We start from the raw sequence: 25,090 nt of genomic DNA on the forward strand, positions 1-25,090 counted from the left end.
TTAAAAATATGTTTTTGTAATTCTTTGAATATACATTCCATAAGCATTCCTGCTCTCTGTAAAAATTGATAAATTCAATTAAATTTTCACCAGCTAGTTTCTTATTCATGGTGCTCATATTCTAACTTCATAAATTCCTTCTTTCGAGATAAACTGGCTTTTCAAAGTCTATATTTTCTACCTCATCATCCATAGTACATAAACACAAACAATATATCCAAACACATCGCATTTGATATTAGTAATTCACGCATTGCAATTATATACCTGATACGAAAAATTACAAACCGGTTAACTAATAAAATTTGTAAAATAAAAATTAGTAACAGAAGAACAATATATGCCATTCTTAAAAATTCAGTTTCGATTACCATCTCGCGTTGGAAAGTTTTAATATAATTAAAATCGTTTCGAAAATAATTTTTAATTTTAGCACGTGGTTCAATAAATTGTATTATTCGATAAAAAATGGAATAGGTTATTTTAGTTCTTAACATAAGCATGATTAAAAGTATAAATACTGATATTAAATTAATCGGTATAAATAAGAATCTTGCACAATTATTATCACATAAGTGAATATAAAAAATAAATATCTATAAAATGAAATTATTAGTTGTAATACATTTGTGGAAAATAAAAAAAAGAAAATATTAAAATAAACGAAAACATTAAAATAAAAATATTATTTTGTGCAAATTTAAATAAAAGTAACTTATCTAGGATTAAATACCTTTCAATATTAGTATTAGTTTTGTTGTATATTAAGTGCTTTTTTGATGTAAGTGATGTCATTGAAAGTTGTAATCCTATATACCTTGCTAGATGAGTTTTGACGCATATAAATTTGGTTTCCCTTAACCCACAAATATTGAAATTTTTTGGATATTTTGATTTGTTTCGCCTCAAAATATAGTTTTGATTGAAGAGGGAAAAGGTGGTGGCGAAAAAAGATTTCTTTGTTCTCATTACTTGCCAAATCAAAATCTTCTGAAAAACAGGTTTTTATATGGTGCTTTTTTCATCAGCATTTCGGTTTTAGCTACTTCTGATGTAAATTTAACTATGTATAAACTATTGGCAGTCGCTTTTCCATTAACTTTTTGTTCTACTGAAATGACTTTCTGGATATCATTACCTGAAAGATTAGCTTTAATGGTTATGCAATGTTCAAAATGATTTCCACAGGATTTTTAATATTTGAAGGGAGACCAGCTACCACTACATCCAATTTATTATTTTTTTGGTGTACTTCATCATGTTTATGCTCAAGCTCCTTTTTTAGAAAAACGTTTTCCTGAAGGATACTATTATTTTGTTGTGTCAATTCATCCAGACGAAGGACAAGATTATGTTGTGATTTATGTATATCACCAACAATCAGACCTACATTTTTTAAATAAGCGGCTAATTTATTAATGCTACGGTTTGATACATCAAAATTAATCAGTTTTTCCTGAATTTCATCAACATGATTTACAAGATTATCTGAATTGATAATTTCGTTCTCTCCTTCACTTTCTACTATAATAGATTCATCAGAAATAGATTTACCGGCTGAGCATTTCCACATAATATTCCCTGTTTTAATGGCACGGAAAACTTCGTCCGCCATTTTAATACATTTTTTATGAAAATAGCGATGACAATCACCCATGCACTGTAAACCCTTTGATTTGCCATTTACAGTAGCCTTACACATTATACATTGCACCGCCATTATTAGAATAATATTTATTTCAAATTTGCACAATAAAATGTTATTCTTATTGCAATATTTATTTATTTAAAATATGCTGAATTACTCAAATTATAGATACTTTAAGTGTGTATTTATATCCCAATTCAAATTTATTTTTTAAATATTTTTTAAAAATCTACTATTCGTCCGCACGCAGCAGTTCGTCGTTTTAAACCATTTAAACCTTTTTCTAAAAGAATCAATAATGGATTCAAAAATTATCAAACAAATGTTAATAACTAGAACTAAATTTAAAAAAATTATAAGAAACATTACAGGACCTCAAAACAATATTATTATTGCCAAAGAAGCAAAAGAAAATTATTATTCATTAATCATTGATGAAAGTACGGATCTATCCCGAAAGCACTTAGCTATTATAATAAGAGAATTCCACCCAAAAGATACACCCAAGATAAGTTATTTCTACAGGTAAAAAACTTATTTAAATAATTTTTTACGAAGGTTGTGCTGTTGTTTTAGTATTTTTTTAATTTTTTTTTGTGCAGGCAGTTATTGACAGGATTTTAGAGCAATGGAACTCGTTATACAACTATTTCAAGCAACTTTGAACTTCACGAAACAAACATAAATATTGATTTTATATCTAGTAATTTAAAAAATCGAAAAACCAAACTTTATTTTCTTTTTTTGTCGTATATTTTAAAAATTATAAATGATGTAAATACTGAAATGCAGTCAGAAAGTCCAAAATCCATATTGTAGCAACTCGCATAAAAGAACTTTTTCACGCTGTTGCCAAAAATTTTCTTAGAAAAACTATCTTAGATAAAAGTACAATTTCATTCTCTGATCTACACAATCAAGAAAACCATGTAAGTATGGAGAACTTATATTACAGCGGAAATGTACAACTATATTTGATAGAATATATGACAATTCAATTAATATTCAAGATAATATCGATCTTAATGAAACTAATCATTCTAATAAAAAAATGCAAATCCTAAAAAAAATTCACGTGATGAAAATTTAAATCAAATAGATAAAAACAAAGTAGCTAAGCTACTCCAATTACAGTGATTAAATATACGAGTGAAAAAATACATGAAATAATGAAAAAAAATAATATTACTGACTACTCGATAAAGAAAATGTCTATCGGTATTAAATTATTTATAAATACTATGGAATCGTATACTAAAATATGTAAATAGTTTTCAACTGATAATATACAGCATTTCTCTTACACTAGTAAAAACGAACAGCCTTACATAGTAATTTTGCCAGGCTTAGATAAATATGTTATTTCTACGCTTAAAAACTATTTTCTAAACCGTGGTCTAAAATGTATAGACATCAAATTAATAAATAAAAAAACTGATTATAACGATGCTATATTGTATTTAGTATATTTTGAGAAAAACACAATTAAAATTAATGAACTTAGAAAGAATCATTCCACTATTTTTTACAGTAAAGTTAGGTGGGATTTTCACATTAAAAAACACAATTCGGTAACGCAATGTTTTAATTGCCAAATGTTTGTTCATGGTGCCAGAAATTGCCATTACCTTTTGCGGTAATTGTGCTGGCAACCACGAAACCGCTAATTGTGATACTCCTGATAAACTTAGATGTGAAAATTGTAATGATGAGCATAAATCATCCTCTAAAGAACAGAGCAGCTTACTTGCATATAAAAGAAACATTTCAGAAGACTTCAAGAATCTAATAATAAATATAATGAAATTAACTCCAACAGCTATAGAAACTTACTAACAAATAATATGTCAACCAAATTAATAATAATAATTACAATAATAACACCAATACTAATGATATAAATAATAAGGATAATAAAAATAATTCCCTTTTTAGTGTAGATATTTTGCAAGCATTAACTTTAGAATTAATAACAAATTTAAGCACATGTAAGAACCGGTTTGAACAATTTAATGTTGTTACCCAGTTAGCCATTAAGTACCTAGTTTATGATTCATAACAATATCATCAAAATTGCTACATGGAATGCTAGAGGCATTCGAAATAACATGCTAGAATTTTTTAATTTTTTATATAATCAAAAAATTGATGTTTGTTTGTTGACTGAAAGTGGATTAAATTCAGAAATAAGATTCAGTAATCAAAATTATATTTGTCATAGAAATAATAGACCTAGCGGCAGGGGAGGCGGCGTTGCAATTGTCATTAAAAAAAATATTAACCACTCATTATTTCCTATTCCTGGGACTAAATTAGTTGAAAATATTGGTGTTAGGGTTATCTTGAGTGATTGTGCATATTTCGCTGGGCCAGACAATGTCAAAAGAAATAAATTCAAATCTGATATTATAAAATTAAATAACTTTAATGAAAAATATATTATTGGTGGTGATTTTAATTTCCGGCATCAGGATAATTCTTTTTCATACGCTTCTATAAAAATTTTATAGATTTAATACTAAGTGGTATTGTGCATCACATATGATACACAAGCGTATCAGTTATGTAAAATGTGCATCATATATGATGCATAGGATAGAGAAAGGGATTAAAATTTCATAATTATAAGTAGTTCAATGGCAAACGTAATATTTGTTGTTGTAAAACATTTGTCGTTGTAACGTTTTCGTTTTAGAAATAGGTTTAAGTAAGAATCAAAATTATTAATCATGAAATTATTAAAGTAATATTGTTATTACAAGTGTAATAACAATAAAACGTTAAATTGACAATTTTGTAAAAACATTACACGAGTGTAATAAATGAAAATTTATGTTAAATAAATTTGTTTAGAAAAATAAGAACTCTAAAAGTGTAATAATAAAAAATTAGTTCAATTAACATTGTAAAAATTGTTTTAAACTTAAATTTTGAAATTTTTAATGACGCATTAAAGAAAAACCTTCAACAAAAGTTACACTTACGAACTCGTTAATAATACTATAAAACTTTATTTATTTAAAATTTAACTATAAAAATAAAATTTTGAAAAAATAATTTGATTGAATAATAAGAACTTGTAAGACAAAGAAAAATTAATAAAAAAAAAACATTAAAAAAAAAAAAATAAAGAAAACGTGAACGTTCAAAAAGAGGAAGTTGCCGAAATGTCTGTTGAATAAGAACAAACAACCACATTGCAGATAGATCCCTTAAAGTACATCGAACGGTTACCGGAATTCGATGGGAAAGCAATCATCCTTTTATTACTCTTGTTATGTCCATGTCCAGTTTTACTAAAATCATCTATAGAAATTGCGGAATTGGTGTCCTGTAACGAATACATTTTGTTTCAACAACAAGAATTGAAGATCATATTCAATTACAAAAACATTTTTTCATATAATAGATTTATCAAAATACGAAGAAAGTATAACTAAAATAGAATTCAACATAAACAAATTACACGAAAAAAAAGAATATCCCAACTACACTTTTACACAATTTTAACTATTTGAAAGACGAATTCAATAGTATTATTCCCCATCACGTTACGAGACGAGGTTTAGTAAATTTGGTTGGAAGTGGTCTTCGATTTCTTACAGGAGTCATGAATAATGACGAACGCGAAGAAATAGAAGAACATTTTAAGGTAATAGATACTAACAACAAAAAAGCTATAGAAAATTTAAACGCTCAAATTACAATTAATAAAGAAATATCTGATCAAATCGAAACCATTACTAAACATGTAAATTAAGTGCAAAGAAATATAAGTGAAACTATTAATAATTTTAGTTATCGTATAGTAGAAATTGAAACTAAACTTGAACTTTTCATGATAAAAAACGAAATTAGTCAGAATGTAAAGATTTTATTAAAACAAATAGAAAATATTAAAGAAATAATATTGTTAATTGTATTGTCAGATTAGAAATTTTACCAAAAGATGTACTTTCAAATAAAGAAATCACTAACCATAATGTAAGCGTAGAAACCTTACCATTCATAAGAAATTCTGTATTTTTTAATGATACAACTATTGTTTTTGTAATTTTGCTACCTAACTTTCTTAAAGAAAACTGCTATAGAAATATAATTGTTAAAGTACCAAATAAAGACAATAATTTAGAACTAGATACTAATTATAATAGAGTTATAAGTTGTACATCAAAATTTTTTAAAAATGTAGAAAGTACTAATATTCAAGAAAAAAAGCCTTATCCCAATTGAGGATGAATGTGTTTCAAATTTACTAGCTAGGAATTTAATGAACAAAAATAACAAACAAAATTTACTAATAGAAATAAAGTCAATATCAAGAAATATCGTAATAACTAAAATTTAAAAGAAACTTCCCTGTATTGGACTGTGGCTACCAAAGTGATATAATGATTAGAACAATAACTTGATAAAATTTCCCTCGGAACTTTCCAATTAGAAAATTCCGAAAAAGAATATCATCTTAGAATTTCAACATATGTAAACCGCAACATAACTGTCGCGAAAATTTCAAATCTATTTCATGTAGATGATTTGTATTACACACAAATAGGGTTTCTTCTCGAGAATTCTTTCTCGAGACTTTCTCGACAAATTTGCAATTTAAAAATTCTGATTTCTCGAGAAATTTAACCTCGAGAAATCGCGAAATTCGAGAGAGTCAGAAAACAAATTTTATTGAAATATTTCTAATATTCAAATTTAATGGGTTGCACTGAAATATTTCTAGCCAAATTTTTTTTCATAAAAAGTCTTTGCACTTACGTATTAAGAAATTCATACTATCTAAAGCAACTTGACATGTATTATTCAAAATTTCGAAACTTTGAATAATATATATCAAGTTGCCTTAGAATTCCGTTATTTTCTAATTCGCAATTTTTTTGTGTTGATGATTTGCAAATTCATTATTTCGTATATTTCGTAATAAGGCAAGTTGCAATCATCCCTATTATAAATACATAAATTACATAAATATTGTTAATAAATAAATAAAGTGAATATAGTTTGAAAGGTAAAATTATAGTGTATTTATTTAAAAAAATAAAATTAATTGATTAATAAAATAAATTTGTTAAGGGCAAGCAAAATCAGTAAAACATATTTAAACTGTTGGTCACATTTCAAAAAAGACGAAAAGAATCAGACCGCTGATTGCCAACTGTGTGCGAAGAAACTGGCCTGCAAAAATTCCTCTACAACAGGACTACATCGTCATCTTGAGAATTCATGGTCTAAAAAGAAAGGCCGCTATAGATAATTTTGAAGTTTCATCATGCTCTAAACCAAAAATCCATAATACATATACATTGGATAAATATATAAAACATCCAACTCTTGAAGAGCTGATTGCAAAGCTTGCTGCAGTTGATGGATTTTCCATAAACGCTATTACAAAAAGTGAGTTTATACGAAAAAGCTTGAGCGACAAAGGTTTTAAACTTCCTAAAAACTCTTCCCATGTTATGGAATTAATTTTCACATTTTACGAGAAAGTTAAATTGGAGTATATAAACCAAAATGTAACATTGAAAACCCAAAATAAGAAGAGTAGTATTTCAATTGATGAATGGACAAGTTTGCGAAACCGTAGATACATGAATGTGCATGTATATAATAATGAAAATTCGCATGATTTGGGACTGGTAAGAATACACGGCACTTGTCCAGCCGAAACAGCTTTAAAATTAGTTGACGAAATGTTAACATTATTTAAATTGGCATTCGAAAAGGACGTAGTTGCTGCAATAAGTGATGGCGCAGCGGTAATGGAGAAGTTTGGAAAATTATCTCCTTCTATTCAACAACTTTGTTATAATCACGCAGTCCATCTTGCGATTATAAAAGTTTTTTATACTAAAAAATCCTATACTGAACAATTTTTTAACGATGAAGATGATGATAATATTGAAACTGATTCTATTTACGAGAGTGAAGAAGATGTCACTGAGTCAGATGGGAAACTAGTTTTAGCAAAAAATGTTCATTAAATTCAAAAATGTGAAAATTGTAAGGTTATTCAAAAATTCGCCAGTGAGAAATTATATTCTTCAAAAAGAAGTTGTTGCTGTTGAAAAAAGAGAACTGCAGTTAATTCATGATTGTCAGACACGGTGGAATAGCTTAAGAAATATGCTTGTCCGATTCATTAAGCTTGAAGAACCTGCCATTAAAGCTTTAAATGAAATAAACTTATCATTCCTGTGGAAAAAAGATTACACAAAAATTTGTAAAGAAATGGTTAGTGTGTTGGAACCTGTTCAGCTTGCTGTGGAAGAGCTCAGCAAACATAATACAAATCTGTTGACCAGCGAAGGTATACTTCATTTTTTAATTAATAATTTAAAAAATCAAAATAGCAGCATGGCCAATGAGATGTTAAATGAATTGAAAGCTAATATATTTAAAAGTCGTAACATACCACTAGTTTCACTAATAAAGTTCTTAAGTTCTTAAGTAAATAAAAAATTCACTCAAGAAAATGACGATTTTTTTAAATTATCAAATAAATCAGAAATGTTAAAACTAGCCAAATCACTAATGATAAGGATTTTTAGCAATAATTTTGACAATGTTGTTGAGAATGTCGAATTAGAAAGTATACCTCAAGTGGAACTTGAAAATGACATTGCAAAAACTTTGCATGATCAATTAAAAAGTTCAATATCCTTGTATACAGAATTTAACATTTACGAATGTACTGGAAATATTACTCAAAATTTGCAAAAATTACTTGATGCACTGCTAACAATAAGACCAACCTCAACACAAAATGAAAGTGATTTTTCAACTTCAGGAACGTTTATTACAAAACTTCGAACTCGGTTATCCGATAAATTAGCAAATGTACTATGTTTTTTGAAATATCATTTTAAGAAATAAATTATTTAAAAATATTCAAACGAATTGACTTGTATGTATATTGTTATGTTAGCAACACAACACGCGTATCAATCTAATGGAAACTTACATATTTCACCCTTTCAATAATTTCGTAATTTCATTTTTAATTAAATTTCATTACCTTTTAATTTAACGTTATTCTTTTTATCAAAATCAAAATTTGCATTCATTATTTCCTTTTGTTTTTTTTATATGAAAGTTTCATGTTTCAAGCGAAAAGCCAAATGAACTTATTTTTTGCTTGAAACATTAGAACGTATGCACAAAGGTTAATGAATTTGAAACACCAATAAAAAATTATGAATTAAGTTTTAATTTTCAGATTTCGTAATAATAAGTAGGTCAATGGCAAACGTAATAATTGTTGTTGCAAAGCGTTTGTTCTTTTATAAAATAATAAAAAAATTAAAAAGTAAAAGTAATGATAAGAAATCAGTTCGTGTTAAAACTTAAGAAAGTTAACTTGTAGAATTTGTTAAGTAACTTAAAAATTTTTATGTGAAATAAATTAACTAATTATAAATCAATGAATTAATAAATTGAACTTATTTTTAACTTATAAAATTTATGTGAAATAAATTAATTAATTACAAATCAATAAAGTAATAAATTAAACTTATTTGTAGAATTTGAATGAAACATTATAAATTAATAAAAAGAAGCTTGTGAAACTTTTGTGAACTTATTATAAATAAAGAAAACTTTAAATAAAATAAAATTCAAATAAAACTCTTGTGTATTTATTTTAAACAAGAAAAATTAAAATAAAATTATATATTTTAAATATTTTGCAATTCTCGAGAATTGAAATACTTCGAGAAATGAGAAACCCTACACACAAATAAATAACACAAAACACATCGAAGAATTGAAATTCAATCATCATAAAAGCTGGTAAACAAATTTAATATTAGATTTAATTATAATTAGAGTCTTATCTATTATTTCCATTTTCGTTTTTATGAAATTTAAATTAAAGTCACCTAATATTTAATTTATAATATTGTTCCTATTTATAATATATAATTTTTTTTTGAATTGCACTAGCGGTATAAAAGTACGCGCTATTTACCTTAAAAAAAAAAAACAATTTACCATTCAAGTAAAGTGTTGATGATGTTGTAGTTCCATTTCCCTTTGGGGTGTCTAAATTTTAGTGGTTTTTCGAGCAAAGTTTGGAAGTTTCAACAACATCAGAGACTCATGAAAGGGCTCGGGACAGTGGTGATTCATCACCCTATCAGCACAGTGATGTACCGTGTGGTACACCCTTTTTCAATGCTTCACGTTCTGGTTCACTACAAGATGTTTCAGTTAACTCAAATTTTAAAATTTTTTTGCAGTCGCACTAGTTTTTTTATTTCATTTTCATTTTATTTCATTTACCGTGTGGTACACCCTTTTTCAATGCTTCACGTTCTGGTTCACTACAAGATGTTTCAGTTAACTCAAATTTTAAAATTTTTTTGCAGTCGCACTAGTTTTTTTATTTCATTTACATTTACGTGTGCATAATTTTTTTTTCTGGTTGTGATATTGGCCCTTGGTGGTAAATTGCTACTTCTTTTTAACCTACACCATACAGAAGCTTCGGGACACAGCCAGATGCACACCGGGGTACCTGGTGGCCGATGCCCCAACCAGTGGCAGATAACACACCCTGTCAGTCGTCCTAATCAACATCAAGCAACTTATTCATAACAAAGCCCATAATTAACAGTAATTATTTTCGTATAAAATTATTTTCAAATAAAAATTGATACATTGAATTACTTACTTAAAAAAATAACACACTTAAAATAATTACTGCTGACCAAACAGTTTTATACTTCCAAGCAACTAATTTTAGTAAATTTATATTAAGTCAATAAATATTATTCTTAAGTAAAACTTAGAGTCATTAACAACTAACTGTTATTCCGAAGAATAAGGTTAATTAAAATACAGAATTTGAATTTTTGTGTTTTTATTTTTTTATTACGATAAAATAACTAAAACGTAATTGGCGCAGAACGGTAATTCTGTTGCCCAAAGACAAATAGCTTTGTGGTCGAACCATATAAATTTAAATTTATAAACTTAATTTAAGCCAAAGTTTAAATATCAAAAATATATAAATGTAATAACAAATTTATTATAAAAGCAATTCACAACTTACATAAAAATGTTATTCATTTAAAAAAACATTTAAAAAAAAAATACATAGCTATATATATAGATAAATAAAACCAATAAAATTGCTATTGACATTAACATAATCTAAGAGAACCAAGAATTAGTGACAAAAGAAAAACAACATTATAAAGATTCTTGGCTTACTTATTCTTATTACTTCAATTAGAAATGGCTTTAAATAAAAGTGATAATAATAATGTGGCTAATAACACCGCAGAATTCAGAATTTCTGCCAGTGATTTATTAAAGGATGCTCAACGTATTGCCTCTATTCGACAACAATGCAGATCTGAAACAATGTTTTTCAACATGCAATTATTAACAAAACCACTGGAAGTCGTGAGAACATTAGGACCAAATGCAACGAGGTCAGATAATAAAGAAATTTTGATCGCCAACTTTGGAGTTAAAGAAACATACCAATAACTATACAAAGAAACATTTTCTATACGAGTTTCTCGTAAAATTTAACTCGGTAAAATTGATATTCAAAATATTACTGTTGACGATAATACTTAGTTACTTCCAGAAACATCTTACAGTAGCACAGATTAATACAGACCTGGGGTACTCAGAAATAAAATTAAATGACGTTAAATTAGTTAAAACTTACGACACAATTTTACATATAGTTTACATTGAAGAAATTTCGAACATTTTAAATATTTTTGAAGCAAATATAAAACTTGCTAATTTAAATGAAAAAGAAAACATCTTACAATTTCAAATACAGACAATTCGCACAAAAACACAAATATTACCTCCACACAGAAAAAAACGAGGCTTATGCTGACAGATTGGAAATCGAAGATCACCTAAACATTACAACACAAAATAATGATATGGCAATAACTAATTTAGACAAACAAGTTTTTTTTTTTTATTTAATAAATGATATTGCAACTAAGAAAATAATTCCTATCTAGCAAATTTTCTTGCTTAATATGGGGGTTATGGGTGTATCATCCACTGATGAGTTCCCTGATTCGTCGTTTTTATGTTGAAAACAATAAATTAAATTTAAACTAATTAGTCAATATGGCGCAAAACAATCAAAATCAGATCCGCAATGCACTTTCTCAAGCCGTTGGAAAACCACGCTCTAGAAGACGAGACATTGATCGGATGTACGATTACAACGCAAATGTGCTGAAAGCTGGGCCGATGAAGTGGCGGTCGAAGAGATTTATAATGATAGAGTCCAGGCCAATCAAGATGTCACTAGGCGCCAGCATCCACGTGGTAGGAGTGCCGTCCTTCCGTTAGATGGCCTGAATTGGCCCGACCGTCAAGACCTTCCACGGTTGAAGAACCTCTCAGGGACGAACTCATTTACGAGGCAGATTTAACAGCATCCGTCCCAATGAGGCAGGTAAAGAGCCAGAATTTCGATTTTTCTGGCTTTGTTGTATTAATTGAAGAAGTCTACGGAGTTCTTGAGTCAGAGAATGGACGCCTAAGAAGATCGTTACCATTTGCTGCATTCCAACATATATGCTTTGAGATGTTGAATGCTGTTTTAGTGAACGTGACAAGATCACAGAATGAAACAAACAAGTAAAAATTAATCAAAATTTCAATGAATCTTTTGTAAAACTTAAGGAAGCTATAAAAGAAGACAGGGTCATAATTTCAAGAAAATTCAATATAACCAGAGAACATGACAAACAATTTACACTGACTATGCTCTAAAATTGAAAATTTTACAAGACAATGTAGAAGACTTACAAGATAACATTTCGTCAGCAAGTACAGGTACAATATATAGTAGTTTGCTTACAAATGAAGAAATTATTGAAAATGACATTGACTTTGATAAACTCCAAAATATAAAAGGTAAGAACTTTAATTGATGACAAAAATAATTTAATTTTCGCTATAAATATTCCAAAAGAATTTATAGAATTAACAGTTTCATTACTAATACCAATGATTGACAATACAAATAGAGAATTAAAATTTAATCCGGAAAATATTATAAAATTCAATATTAAAACTGTTACTTATACAAAAAATACTGATTTGAAAAATTTAAAACTGTCAAGCGATTGGCTAGTTAAAAGAAATTGTAATAAATTATTTAACGATATATCAGAAATATAAGAAAATCAAGAAGGTTTAGTAATTGAAAAAAATCAAAATAATGTAAATCTTGCAAGTAATTGTGATGAAAGATCATTAATTATGCAAGGAAATTATTTAATTTAATTATAAAATTAATAATTAAAAAACATAAATAATGAATTAAACTTTGATGGCATTATTTTAAATCAAATTGACAATTTTAATAAGATTTTGTTTTTATATATACATATATTGCTTTTATACAAACCAATTTAATCATTTCAGATAACTTCATTATATCAAGTGTGTAAGTTATATATCCGACCAATGAGATTTTATTCAGAATAATAGAACTAAATTCAATTAGTCCTAAAAGCAATAAAATATAAAATTTATTATATGATTCTTAAAATTTCCACTTAAACAATTTTATGATTTAAATTCAAACACACCAATCATAATTTCTGATTTCTTCTTTTTTATTATTCTTATTATTATTTCTTAAGTAATTGACCTATCCTAATTTTGAACAAACAATTAAAATATAAAAAACTAAATTTCAACACATTTATTTTTCAAGTTCATTAACTGAAATATTAAATTACATGAAAACGAAAACATAAAGTTATTTTTTTCGTTCCTTTTATTTTAAATAAAATTTATTGCATTTGAAAAGAAGAATATTACGTAAATTATAGTTTCTCTTCTTGTTTTAATAAATTAATGTTTTTTTTTCCCCTATTCACTCCTAGAAGGAGCATAGGCCTAGTGCATGATTTCTCATGCACTAGTTTCATAGCGTCATAGAGTTTAACTAGGTAGGTGACTAGCCTGCCGTAGTTTTATTTATATTAATTATTTGAGGTTATTAATATTTACTGTTTATTTTTCTTAGTTTTTTTTTTAATATCGAATATTACGAATATTTGAAAATTACTTGTAAAATGTTTATTAGTATTGTATACTTATTAAGTTATAATAATATTGAATATAATTTTTTATAGTGACCTGACCGGGGTTTGAACCCGAGACCCTTTGGTTAAAGGACCGGTGCCATAACCACTGCACCAATGGTCAGATAATAAATTAATGTTACTATGTAAAAAATTGAACAAAAATCGATTTGATTTTTGAATACTTTTGTAATAAGATTTTAGACAGTAAAAAGTTTAGTTTAAGATTTGGTTTCATCGAGTTTGGTAATAAAAGGTTAAATAAAAGAATAAAATAATTCTTTTTATTTGTTTCATTTTCTTTAAATAAAATTAGTACTTAAAAAGTAACATACAAAACTGGCGCAGTCGGTAGGATCGCCAACTGATACCAATCGCAAAAATTTTTAAATAATAAATTAAAAAAACGCTAATTTTAACTATTGTGAAAAGTGCAATAGATTTATAACAAAAAAAGATTTTTTTATTGAACAATAATAAATAATAATAAAGGTGTCAGGTTTTTTTTTTTTTTAAATTAGTGGCGATAAAAACAACCTTAGAAAAAGAAAACATACTTTTATATACATATATTCAAATCTGAATGAAACCATATAAAATTCCAGTAAGGAATCAAAAAACTTAAACTCAGAAGAGAAAACTTAATTGAAAATTTACAAAATTAAATATGTCAGTAAATCTAGAAGAAATTACAACTCGGGACTTAATAACTGAGGCAAGATCAGTGCCACCATTCAAAGGTAATGCCACCTTTGAGCTATCGTCATTCATCAACCAAGTTGATTTAATCATTGGTTTAACACCAGATCCAGCGGTGAAATCGTATCTACTCAGTATACTATTGTCAAAATACAAGGACCAGCGGCAGTTAGTATAAGACGTTTGGAAAGTCTTAAGAAAGTTTGCAACTTGGGACGTCATCTAACAGCAACTAAAAAAGTTATTCGGGATCCAAGAATCCTATCTTAAGCTAAAAGAACAAACCGATTCAGTAAAATTTTTCAATGTAAGTCAATTTTATAATGATCTATCAAATATTCTAGATAAACTTAATCTTAAATATAAGCTAGATCCCAGTAGTCCCTTAGAATTTGTTATGGGCTAGGTCGTGCACAATGTTATTCATAAACATACATATTCATAGAAAAAAATGTGTACAGTCGTATATCGGATGATTTTCATGTTTACTTCATTGGTATTTGTAATTTTTTTTCTTGTTTCTTTTTCGTTCTATTCTATTCCCAAACGCATAATGCAAATTTTTGTTGTAGTTTTTTTATTTCAGTTTAAAATAATCTAATTCTTTGCTAACCCTTGTATGTTATATACTATCCTAATGCGAATTATAGATGTGTGTACGATCATGTTGGTGTTACATAGGAACAAATTGTATTAAATATTAGGTAGAATCCTGTTTAGGGTTAAATGTCGGATCCTGTAAATTTTTCTTTTGTGTCATGATCTGATTTATTGTTGTTGGGTTTTTTTTTATTGAAATTTTAAAATCGAAATTTCTAGTTGTGTATCGTACGATACTACCGTTAGGAATTTTCGAGTTTTTGATATGTATGCATGTTTGGTAGAATTTGTTTTTTCTTCTTGATGTTGAGAATTGTAAAAAGACAGGCAGTTAGTGAAAAGATAGAGCTCGAGAAAGGTGGTACAAATATGAAGAAGAGCAGAAAATATATATAAAAAGTTTTTAAATATTAAATTAATATAAAATAAAATCCCAATTTAATAAGAAATAAGTAAAAATATTAAATATAAATAATATAGTCCTTATATAATTATATTATTTTTAATTTCAAAATTTAATTTATAGTGTATGTACTTTATTTTTTGTGTTTTTTTGCCAAAAAAAGGATCTTTGAAATTAATATTAATTATAAACTACTATAAAAACAAAATTATTTGCCAGGTCGTCCCCCAAACATCAAACAACACTAGTTTCATAACAGAAAATGGCGCCCAACGTGGGGCCCCCGAAACTGAGGCTTCCAACAACACCGCGAGGACTCAGGGGGACATCCAAAAATTTTTTTTTTTTGTCCCGCGATTGCGTATTATTTTTTTTTGCTTGTTCACCTTGTCTTGTTGTTGGTTTATTTCTATTAGCAATTTTTTTTGGAATCGAAATTTCTAGTAAAATATCATACAACTCTACCGTTAGCCATTTTGGAGTTTTTTTTATGTATGTATCAGTGGTGGAATTTGTTTTTGTTTTGATGTTGAATGAATTGAAAAAAAAAGTCAGTCAGTGGAGGAGTTTAAAAGCAGACGGTCTTTGAAAAAAAAATAAATTAATTAAAAATTTTGAATATTCTTCTTTCAAAATGAGGAAAAGAAAAAGAAAAAAAAGGTTTTGTAAATAATTCTACATTAAGAACAAGAAAAAAATGAAAAAACTTTAAAAAAATAATTTCTGAATTCCATACAGTAATTTCGATAACTAAATTATCGCAATTTTTAAGATAATTTTGTAGTTAACTAACATAAAAAAATTAAAGGAAAAATAAAAACTTAATATGAAAAAAAATAATTAAATAATATTATGTAATTTGTAATATATAAGTAATTTAAATAAGTTAAAAAAACAAAAAAAACATAAGGAGACGAAATAATTTTATAACAAGTGAAAATGCATATAAACTTACATATTTAAAATTTATTTCCATAGTTCTCTTAGAAAAAAAATTAAAATATTTAATTATTGATTGTGAAAAGAAAAAAACACTAATTTCATATTGGTTATGACTATTGAAAACAAAAGTTTTAGTTTTTTTTTTAATAAAAAAAAAAAACAAAAAAAAAATTGTTTAATTAAATTGATTTTTCGCTTGATATTTGTTTACTTATTAAGTGAACTACAATATTTTGTATGTTTAATAAATAAAATAAAAATTATACATAAAAAGAAGAAAAAAAAATATGTTAAATATATGATGGAAGAAACCCCCGAGCATGAAGTCCTGAGGAACGAGTCGAGCACGGGAGTACTAGGGCCAGTCCATAAATTTTTTTTATAGGTACCATAGAATGTAGAAAATATATATATATAATAATTTAATGTACACTAAGAAAAAAGAAAAAAAAAAAGAAATCTCTATATAGGGAAGAACGTTTTATACAAATATTTGCGTGCATTAATTCAATAAATATTGTTATTAGATTTGTAACTATCGCTAGCGGTCGAGTTGATAAGACGTGTTTTGGCGAAGCTCCGCGATCCGAGATTAAAATAGATAGATAGAATAAAATAGCAACAAAAAAAAAAAAAAGAAAACGTGAAATATTATATATTCGAATTATGTTATGTGGGTCTTTTCTGGGATAGTTGATCTTATAATTGGTTATATACATGTATTATATTTCTTTTTACAAACTTTGAACATAAACTGAATAGTATAAACTTTGAATATTGAAAACTGAAATAAGATAAAGAACTGAATAATAGTGTATTTGCATTGTTGTGCTGGTAATTTTTATAAGAACAAATTCTAATAAAAGCAAAACAGCTATCCAGAAGTGAATTAAATTGCTTGATTCCCGATTTTAATTGTTTTATAATTGCAAATTTTTAATAGTTAAATTGTTGGATCGTCGCGGAAACGCGGGTCTTGATTACCGTATTTAATAATCGGAGTTTGTCGAGGATTTGGAATTGCAAGTCACAGTGAGATTTGCCGGTTGTGATCGAAAAATAAAACAGAATTAAAAATAAAAAAGAAGTAGAAGAAAAAATAAGTAAACAAACCCTGCTGTCATTTACCTCGTTTATATGGCAGCTTCAAGCTTACTTGAAGCCTATTTTATGTACATATAAACACTGCTTGACTTGAAATCGGCTTCACTCAAGTCAATCAAAAAATTTTGCCTACTTGACTTGAAATGTTGAAGTAAAAACACCGCTTGAAAGCTTGAGAGCTTGAAAATGACAGAATTTAATTTTTTGTCCTAAAATGACAGTAGAAATAGAGTGCTTTATGAATTTGAAACTATTAAGTGTCAATACAAATGAAAGGTAAGTTAATTTTTGAACATATGTACATGATATTTTGTATTTTTATTTTGATATTTATTATTATAAACTTATAATTTTTTGTAGAATATGTCGAAAAGAAATATTTGGAGCAATGAGGAGACGCGGGTTATGCTGGAGCTTTTTAAGGAACAAAAAATTATAGAAAAAATCGATGGCAAAAAATATCGCAACAGCGAAATCTACGGAATGGTAGAAAACTGTTTAAAAAATAAAAAAATTGAAAATAAAAGCGCCAAACAAATTGAAATTAGGTGGAAAAATTTAAAATATATGTACATAAACATTAAAAAAGAAAAAAACAAAAGTGGAAATAGTGCTAACGACTTTCTGTTTTTCGAGGAAATGGACGAGCTGATGGGTATGAGACCCTCAATAACAACATTGGAAACAGGAGTAGATACTTCTTGCGGTAGAATTTTGGAGATTACATACAGATATATTAAATACTTATACTATTTGCATTTTCAGATGTAGTAACTCCCTCAACAAATGACTCCTCTAACACAAATATAAACCAAGAAGATTCGGATGAGCTGCAGCCGTTACCAAGTCCAAGTGGTTTGTTTTATATAATACAAATACATATATTAGTGTAAAATATTATGAATATGAAAATTCATTAAATATAATATTTTTCAGGTTTACAAAATAATTCCAAACGTAAACGAAAATCAACATCTGATGGGTTGTTAGAAAAAATTAATAAAATGCAGAAAGATATCAATGAAGATTTTCTGAAGAAACAAAAAGAACTTATAGACTATGAATACAAATTATATTCACAGCAAGAAAAGGAAAGTCACATGCAAATGAAAAGTTTGCTAAAGGAAAGCAGTGATAATTTCTTGTGTGCAATCAAAGATATTTTCAATGATAATCGTAGCATAGATACTATAAATTTAGATAGCAATAAGGAAAATAATAAAAGTGATAATCATAGCGTAGAGACTATAAATTTAATTACAAAAAAGGAAAACATTGAAACGAGTAATTATAATACAGAGACTATAAATTTAAGTGAATATGAGGAAAATATTAAAAATAGTTTAAGTTCATATTTCCAAGGACGGATAGACTAATAAATAATAAGAAATATGTTTTTTTTTTACAAAATGAATTGATCTTTATTTTTGGTTAGCATTATGTTTTTTTTTTTTTTGGTTTTCAAATTTTAGTGGAAATGTTAAAAAATGCCATGTTTTATTTCATTAAACGTTTTAAAAATATTAACAAAGATGTATTTTTTTATTATTTTATACTTTTCAAAATAGGTAAATTGTTTTTCACGTAATCCTTTATGTGTTCTCGTACAAGTGTACCTTCTAAAGTTGCTTGTCCAACGAAATTCTCCGGCTGCTCGTAAACTATTAGTGAATTACAAGAGCTAGTTTCCTGCCATGCTTGGTTAAAAGACACTTTTCTTTTTTTCTAAAATATTATGCAGCATACAACATGTGGCAACTACTTTAGGCACATAATCCACATTGACATCAATTCTTTTTTGGAGAATTCGCCATCTGCTTTTCAATCTTCCAAAGGCATTTTCTACCACTATTCTCGCCTTGTTTAGATAAACATTAAAAGATTCTTCTTCTTCATTACAGTGGCCTGGAAAATTTTTCAATATCCATGGCAAAAGTGGATACGCAGGATCTCCAATTAAAAACGGCCTTATAATGTTGTTGTCAAAATTTCAACCGGCTAAAATTTATTATAAATTAATTGATAACTAAAATTAATATTTATGAATACGCACTAGATCCAGATTTCCATATTTAGAGTACAGGAAGGAATCCTTCAAAACAGTTGCGTCGTGTGTACATCCTGGATGTTTACATGTTATATCTCGGAACCTACATAGAAAAAAAAATACCTTAATTCGGTTTTACATTGAATGTTACAAACTTACAAATATTTACTATCCACAACTGCTTGTAATATTAAAGATGGCCAACCTTTTCTATTTATGTAGTCTCTATATCCTTCCTGTTTCGGAGTTATTGGAATATGTGTTCCGTCAATTGCTCCTAGCACTTGAGGAATACCAGATTTTTCTTTAAAATTTTTTATTACTTCTTCGGCTTCCTCATTTTTTGGCATATAAATTTCTTCTTTGATATAGGTTAGCATAGCATCACAAAATTCATAAAGACACTTTTTGACAGTGCTTTTATGTACACCAAATTGATTGCCAACAACTCTGTATTCGGCAGAAGAAGCAAGTTTATAAATACTAATTGCAACCTTGCATTTAGTTGATAAGGATTCCCGTACATGAAGTGGATGAGGCTTTAATTTTTCGTCTAATTTTTCACATATAAAATTGAAGGTTTCTTTATCCATTCGGAAGTTTTCAAATATTTCCGAATAATTATCTGAAGCAAAAATGTTATTCCACCAATCTTTCGACCGTGTCTTCATCCATAATTTTCTGCTTCTTTTCTGAGAATTTTGTATAATTTCAATATTTTTCTTCATGTTATCACTATGTCTTTTAAAATTGATATTTATTCTATTTTTTAATCTTCTTAAAAATTTCACTCTATTTCTATTATTTTTTTTTATAAAAACTTTGATTATATTTTCCTGATGGATTTTATAATTTTCCATGCACTTTATTACGAGTTTTTGTTTGTTTTTACAATCCATATTTTCTAATATTAATTACAACTTCTTTTTTTTTGAATTACTTTGTTTTCTATTACTTCAAAGACTGTCAAACTCAAGCTGATTTCAAGCTAAATGTCATTTTCAAGCTTTGAAGCTGACATATTAAAAACGCTGCTTGAGTTTCAAGCTGATTTCAAGTCAAGTACTCAAGCTGCCATATAAACGAGGTAATTGTCACTCAAGTACCTATTAAACAAAGTAAATTGTACTAGAATTATTTGAGCTGTTGTAGTAAAGTGATCGGATAGACGTAAACACAATTATAAACGTACGCGTCACAAATATATACGGCGATGAGTAATAAAACCGACATCGTGAGTGTTATCGCTCAGCTTCTAAAAAAAGAATTTTCAGATTTCCGAAAAGAATTTAATACTGGATTGGACGAAAAACTCGCAGTCAATAAAAAAGAAATAGTTCAAGAAGTAAATACGGGGTTGGAGGTAAAACTTGAAAATAACAAAAAAGAAATTATCCAAGAAGTTAACAAGAATCTGGAAAAAGCAAATAAAAGAATAGACGAATTAGAGTCAGAAGTAGCTTTCTTAAAGGAAAGCCTAAAGGACAAAGAAAAAGAAATTGAAAACGTAAGAGAAACAGGTGACAGAACTTCAAGAAAAAATAACTTATTGCTAGGAAATATAAAAGAAAAGGAAGAAGAAAAGCTACAAGACATAGTAAAGCATTTTTGCAAGGCTCATCTAAAAACTACAATAACTGACTCCGATTTGAATTTTGTACGTAGGGTTGGCAGAAAAGCAAAAAATAAAGAGTAAATCCGTCCAATATTAGTCAGTTGTGTATCCTTTTCTAAAAAAGAAGAACTATTTAAGAACAGTAAAAGTTTGGAAGGTAGCAATTTCTAAATAAAAGGTGACTATACTGCAATTCAATGAGCGAATCGGGCAAAATTAGTTGAAGCGAAAAAAAAACTTGAAGCAGAAGGGAAAAAAGTAGAAATAAAGCGAGACGGTTTAATACTAGAGGGCAAAAAAGTTGATCTAAAAGAGATTTCCCTGAATAAAGATCAACAAAAAAGATTGAGATCACCTGACGATTTGAAAAATAACGGAACTCCAAAAAGCAAAATACAAAAAGAAAAGAATAAGGATATAAGTGAAAGCGAGAGAAATAAAGAATCTGAAATAAAATAACCACATCGCAACGCTAATAGGATACTTTAGATACGACCAAGGCAAGAAAAGGATAAAATATTAGAATAAAAAATATATAAAGGATATGAGGAAGGCAACGGGAAACCACCTCATAAGTAAACTCCCTAGTAAAAAACCAACAAATTCAAAAAACATCGAAATAGAAAACAAAAAAAATCAAACTTTAAAATTAGCTACATGGAATGTTCAAGGTCTACTCCAAGATGGTAAACTGGAAAATCTGGAAATGGAAATGAAGAGACTGAAAATGGATATAATAGGTATTAGTGAAACTCACTGGAAAGTGAGTTTCACTAATACCTATTATATCCATTATAATAATTGTTGCAAAAACAACAATTATTTTGTGTATTCTGGTGTAAACGTCGATCAACAAAGTAGAAAAGGAGTAGGAATTTTAATGAACGGTTTCTTGAGGTCTTCTATAAATTGTATAATAAAAAAGTCTGAAAGAATTATAATGGTAAATATGAAGACAAAATCAGGAATCATGAATGTAATACAGATATATGCGCCTACTGCGGATAGTGAAGACGACGTCTGCGAAGAATTCTACGCTGATCTAGAAGAAGTACTAGCACTTAAAGGAAAGGTATTAGATATTGTGGGCGAATATGGTTTGGGTAATAGAAACAAAAGAGGCAACAGATTGATAGAATTCTGCACGCTGAATAATCTGGTTATTGCAAATACGTGGTTCAAATTGCCGGACAGGAGGCTGTACACTTGGACAGCACCCCGAAATGAGGTAAATCGAATAATTAAAAATCAAATAGATTTCGTTTTAGTAAATGCAAGATTTAGAAACGCAATCAAAGGTGCAAAGACTTATCCTGGTGCAGATATAGGCTCTGACCACAATCCAATAGCGGTCAAAGTGAAAGTTTCGTTGAAGAAAATGTTGAAGAAAAAGCACAACAGTAAACTGAACTTTAACCTACTAGAAGGACAAAAAACGCGAAATGAAATAAAAAACTATCTAAACCAAAAAGTCGCAGAACAAGCAATAGAACTAAGAAGCGAAGAAGATATTGATAAGATTTGGAACAAGCTTAAAAATCCGCTGAATAGTACGTTAAACATTTTAAATGCCAATAATCAACTCCAGCCAAAAAAAACTTGGATGACCGAAGAGATTTTAAGCTTAATGAACGACAGAAGATCATATAAAAACAAAAATTCAGAAAAATACAAGGCAATCAACAAAATGATAAAAAACAAAATTAAAATTGCTAAATCTAACTTCTGGAACAACGAATGTGAAACTATAGCTAGCCTAGATCACAACAAAAACTCTTTTATGTTACACAAAAAAGTTAAAGAAGTCACACAAAGCAAGAAAAAAAATAACAACGGGAATATCAAATGCCAAAATGGAAAAATACTGCTTCAACCAAAAGAAAGACTTGCAAGATGGAGTGAGTACGTAAAGGATTTGTTTGACGATTCAAGACTAGATAATGCATGTAATATAACAGAAGAAGGCCCCAGTATCATATTAAGCGAGGTCAAAAAAGCTTTGAAAAACTCAAAAAATCGCTCTGCTCCTGGTCCAGATGAGATTCCTAATGAAATTTTGAAACTGTTAGATGATGAAGCTTTAAAAACTTTGACGACATTTTTCAACAAAATATATAAAACAGGCGTTATACCCAGGGAATGGCTAAGATCAACATTCATAACGCTTCCAAAGAAGAGCAACGCCACAGAGTGTGGGGAATACAGAATTATAAGCCTAATGAGTCACTGCCTGAAATTGTTCCTGAAAATTATTCATAACAGAATATACCGGGTTCTGGAAAACGACATACAGGACTCACAATTCGGTTTTAGGAACAACTTGGGCACAAGGGAAGCTTTGTTAATGATAAATACAATAAACCAAAGATTCAAAGAAATGAATTCACCCTTACATCTGTGCTTTATTGATTTTGAAAAAGCATTCGACAAAGTCAAACATAATAAGCTGATTGAAATATTAGAGAAGAAAGGACTACCGAAAAATGAAATAAAAATTATAGAATTCTTATACTTCAACCAGAAAGCGATCGTCAAAACCTCAGATGGATCAACGGAAGAAATAGAAATAAAGAGGGGCGTCAGACAAGGATGCATCTTATCACCGGTTCTGTTCAACGTTTATTCAGAGGAAATATTTTACAACACGTTTGAAAATACAGTCATAGGTGTAAAAATAAACGGTGAAGTTATTAACAATATAAGGTTTGCTGACGACACTGTTCTAATAGCTAGTTCTGCTGATGACCTACAAATATTGCTAAACAAACTAAATAACCAGTGTGCCAACTACGGTATAAAAATTAATGTTACCAAAACTAAATATATGGCTATTGAAAAAAATCCTAGCAACAGTAAAATAAAATTAAATGGAGCTGAAATAGAAAAAAAGGATAAAATGACATATTTAGGAGCAATAATTGACACAGAGGCAAACACCAAAGCAGAAATAAGGGCAAGAATTGAACAAGCAAGAGCATCTTTCGTCAAAATGAAAAATATTTTTTGCCGCAATGAAATAAACTTAAAACTAAAATTGAAAATTCTGAAGTATTACACCTGGTCCCTGCTTTTATATGGTTCAGAAACATGGACTCTCAGAAAAGCAGATATCGAAAGAATAGATGCCTTCGAAATGTGGACATACAGGAGAATTTTGAAAATTTCATGGCGTGACAGAAAATCAAACCAAGAGGTATTAAGGAGAATGAAAACAAAAAAAACCCTTACAAACACAATAAAATCAAGGAAATTATCCTATCTTGAGCACGTATTGCGAAACGAAAAATATCGACTCTTGCAGCTTACACTTCAGGGAAAAATAATTGGTAAAAGAAGCAGAGGCAGGGGCAGAAAAACATGGCTGAAGAACTTGGCAGAATGGTGCAGAACTACAAGCGTCGATGTTATGCGGAAAGCTAAATGCAGGGAAACTGCAGAATGGTTGGTTGCCAACCTCCACAGGGGAGAGGAATAAGAAGAAGAAGAAGATTTGTAACAAATAAATAAAAAAAATTATAATAGAAAAAAAAACATTGTTTTTTTTTCTAACATGACTATTTACATACTGATATTGTTATTCGAAATTGAAATCAAAATTGAAAGTAGTTTACGAAACATTTACTATACGTTTTTTTTTATTAATTGTTAAATACGATTTTTCAAATATTAAAGAAAAAAAGCAATGTTTTATTCAAGTTTTGTTTAATTTTTAATATTATAATAAATTGTTTTTTTTTTTAAATTTTGAAACATGTATTATTATAAAAGAAATTCTATTTTAAAACAGATTTGAAATTTTTTGTAAATTATTTTTTTTATTATATTGATGAATTATAAAAACAAATAAATATGATAAGTGAATGTATTAATTGAAACGTGGTGTTTTAATTGAAATTAAAAAATAATGGGATCATTATGAACAAGAAGCTTTTAT

At 28.0% G+C, this 25,090-nt stretch overlaps 2 protein-coding genes across 2 annotated transcripts; one reads left to right on the top strand and one right to left on the bottom strand.

Annotated features, from left to right (window-relative positions):
• Positions 1 to 17,731: 17,731 nt before the first annotated feature.
• On the top strand, positions 17,732 to 18,870 carry LOC129609826 (uncharacterized). The gene is made up of 3 exons (XM_055521950.1): positions 17,732 to 18,200; positions 18,260 to 18,349; positions 18,431 to 18,870. Exons 1-3 carry the CDS (start codon positions 17,858 to 17,860, stop codon positions 18,868 to 18,870), a joined length of 873 nt encoding a protein of 290 aa, XP_055377925.1. The 5' UTR covers positions 17,732 to 17,857.
• Positions 18,871 to 19,206: 336 nt separating this feature from the next.
• Positions 19,207 to 20,269, bottom strand: LOC129609827 (putative nuclease HARBI1). The gene is made up of 3 exons (XM_055521952.1): positions 19,701 to 20,269; positions 19,548 to 19,644; positions 19,207 to 19,492 (listed from the first exon to the last, which is right to left on the bottom strand). The coding sequence occupies exons 1-3, from the start codon at positions 20,267 to 20,269 to the stop codon at positions 19,463 to 19,465; spliced, it is 696 nt and encodes a 231-aa protein (XP_055377927.1). The 3' UTR covers positions 19,207 to 19,462.
• Positions 20,270 to 25,090: the final 4,821 nt, after the last annotated feature.

This window comes from Condylostylus longicornis, unplaced genomic scaffold (genome assembly GCF_029603195.1).
Source record: "Condylostylus longicornis isolate FDR11 unplaced genomic scaffold, ASM2960319v2 ptg000040l, whole genome shotgun sequence".
Lineage (NCBI taxonomy): Eukaryota > Metazoa > Arthropoda > Insecta > Diptera > Dolichopodidae > Condylostylus > Condylostylus longicornis.

Excerpts from the sequence above, each read along its gene's own strand:
- LOC129609827 (XM_055521952.1), bottom strand. The coding sequence starts at position 20,269 with ATGAAGAAAAATATTGAAATTATACAAAATTCTCAGAAAAGAAGCAGA. Across the intron at positions 19,645-19,700 it reads GTTGTGGATAGTAAATATTT|GTTCCGAGATATAACATGTA; the intron begins GTAAGTTTGTAA and ends TTTTCTATGTAG. Across the intron at positions 19,493-19,547 it reads AATATGGAAATCTGGATCTA|CCGGTTGAAATTTTGACAAC; the intron begins GTGCGTATTCAT and ends AATAAATTTTAG.
- LOC129609826 (XM_055521950.1), top strand. The coding sequence starts at position 17,858 with ATGTCGAAAAGAAATATTTGGAGCAATGAGGAGACGCGGGTTATGCTG. Across the intron at positions 18,201-18,259 it reads AGGAGTAGATACTTCTTGCG|ATGTAGTAACTCCCTCAACA; the intron begins GTAGAATTTTGG and ends TTGCATTTTCAG. Across the intron at positions 18,350-18,430 it reads GCCGTTACCAAGTCCAAGTG|GTTTACAAAATAATTCCAAA; the intron begins GTTTGTTTTATA and ends AATATTTTTCAG.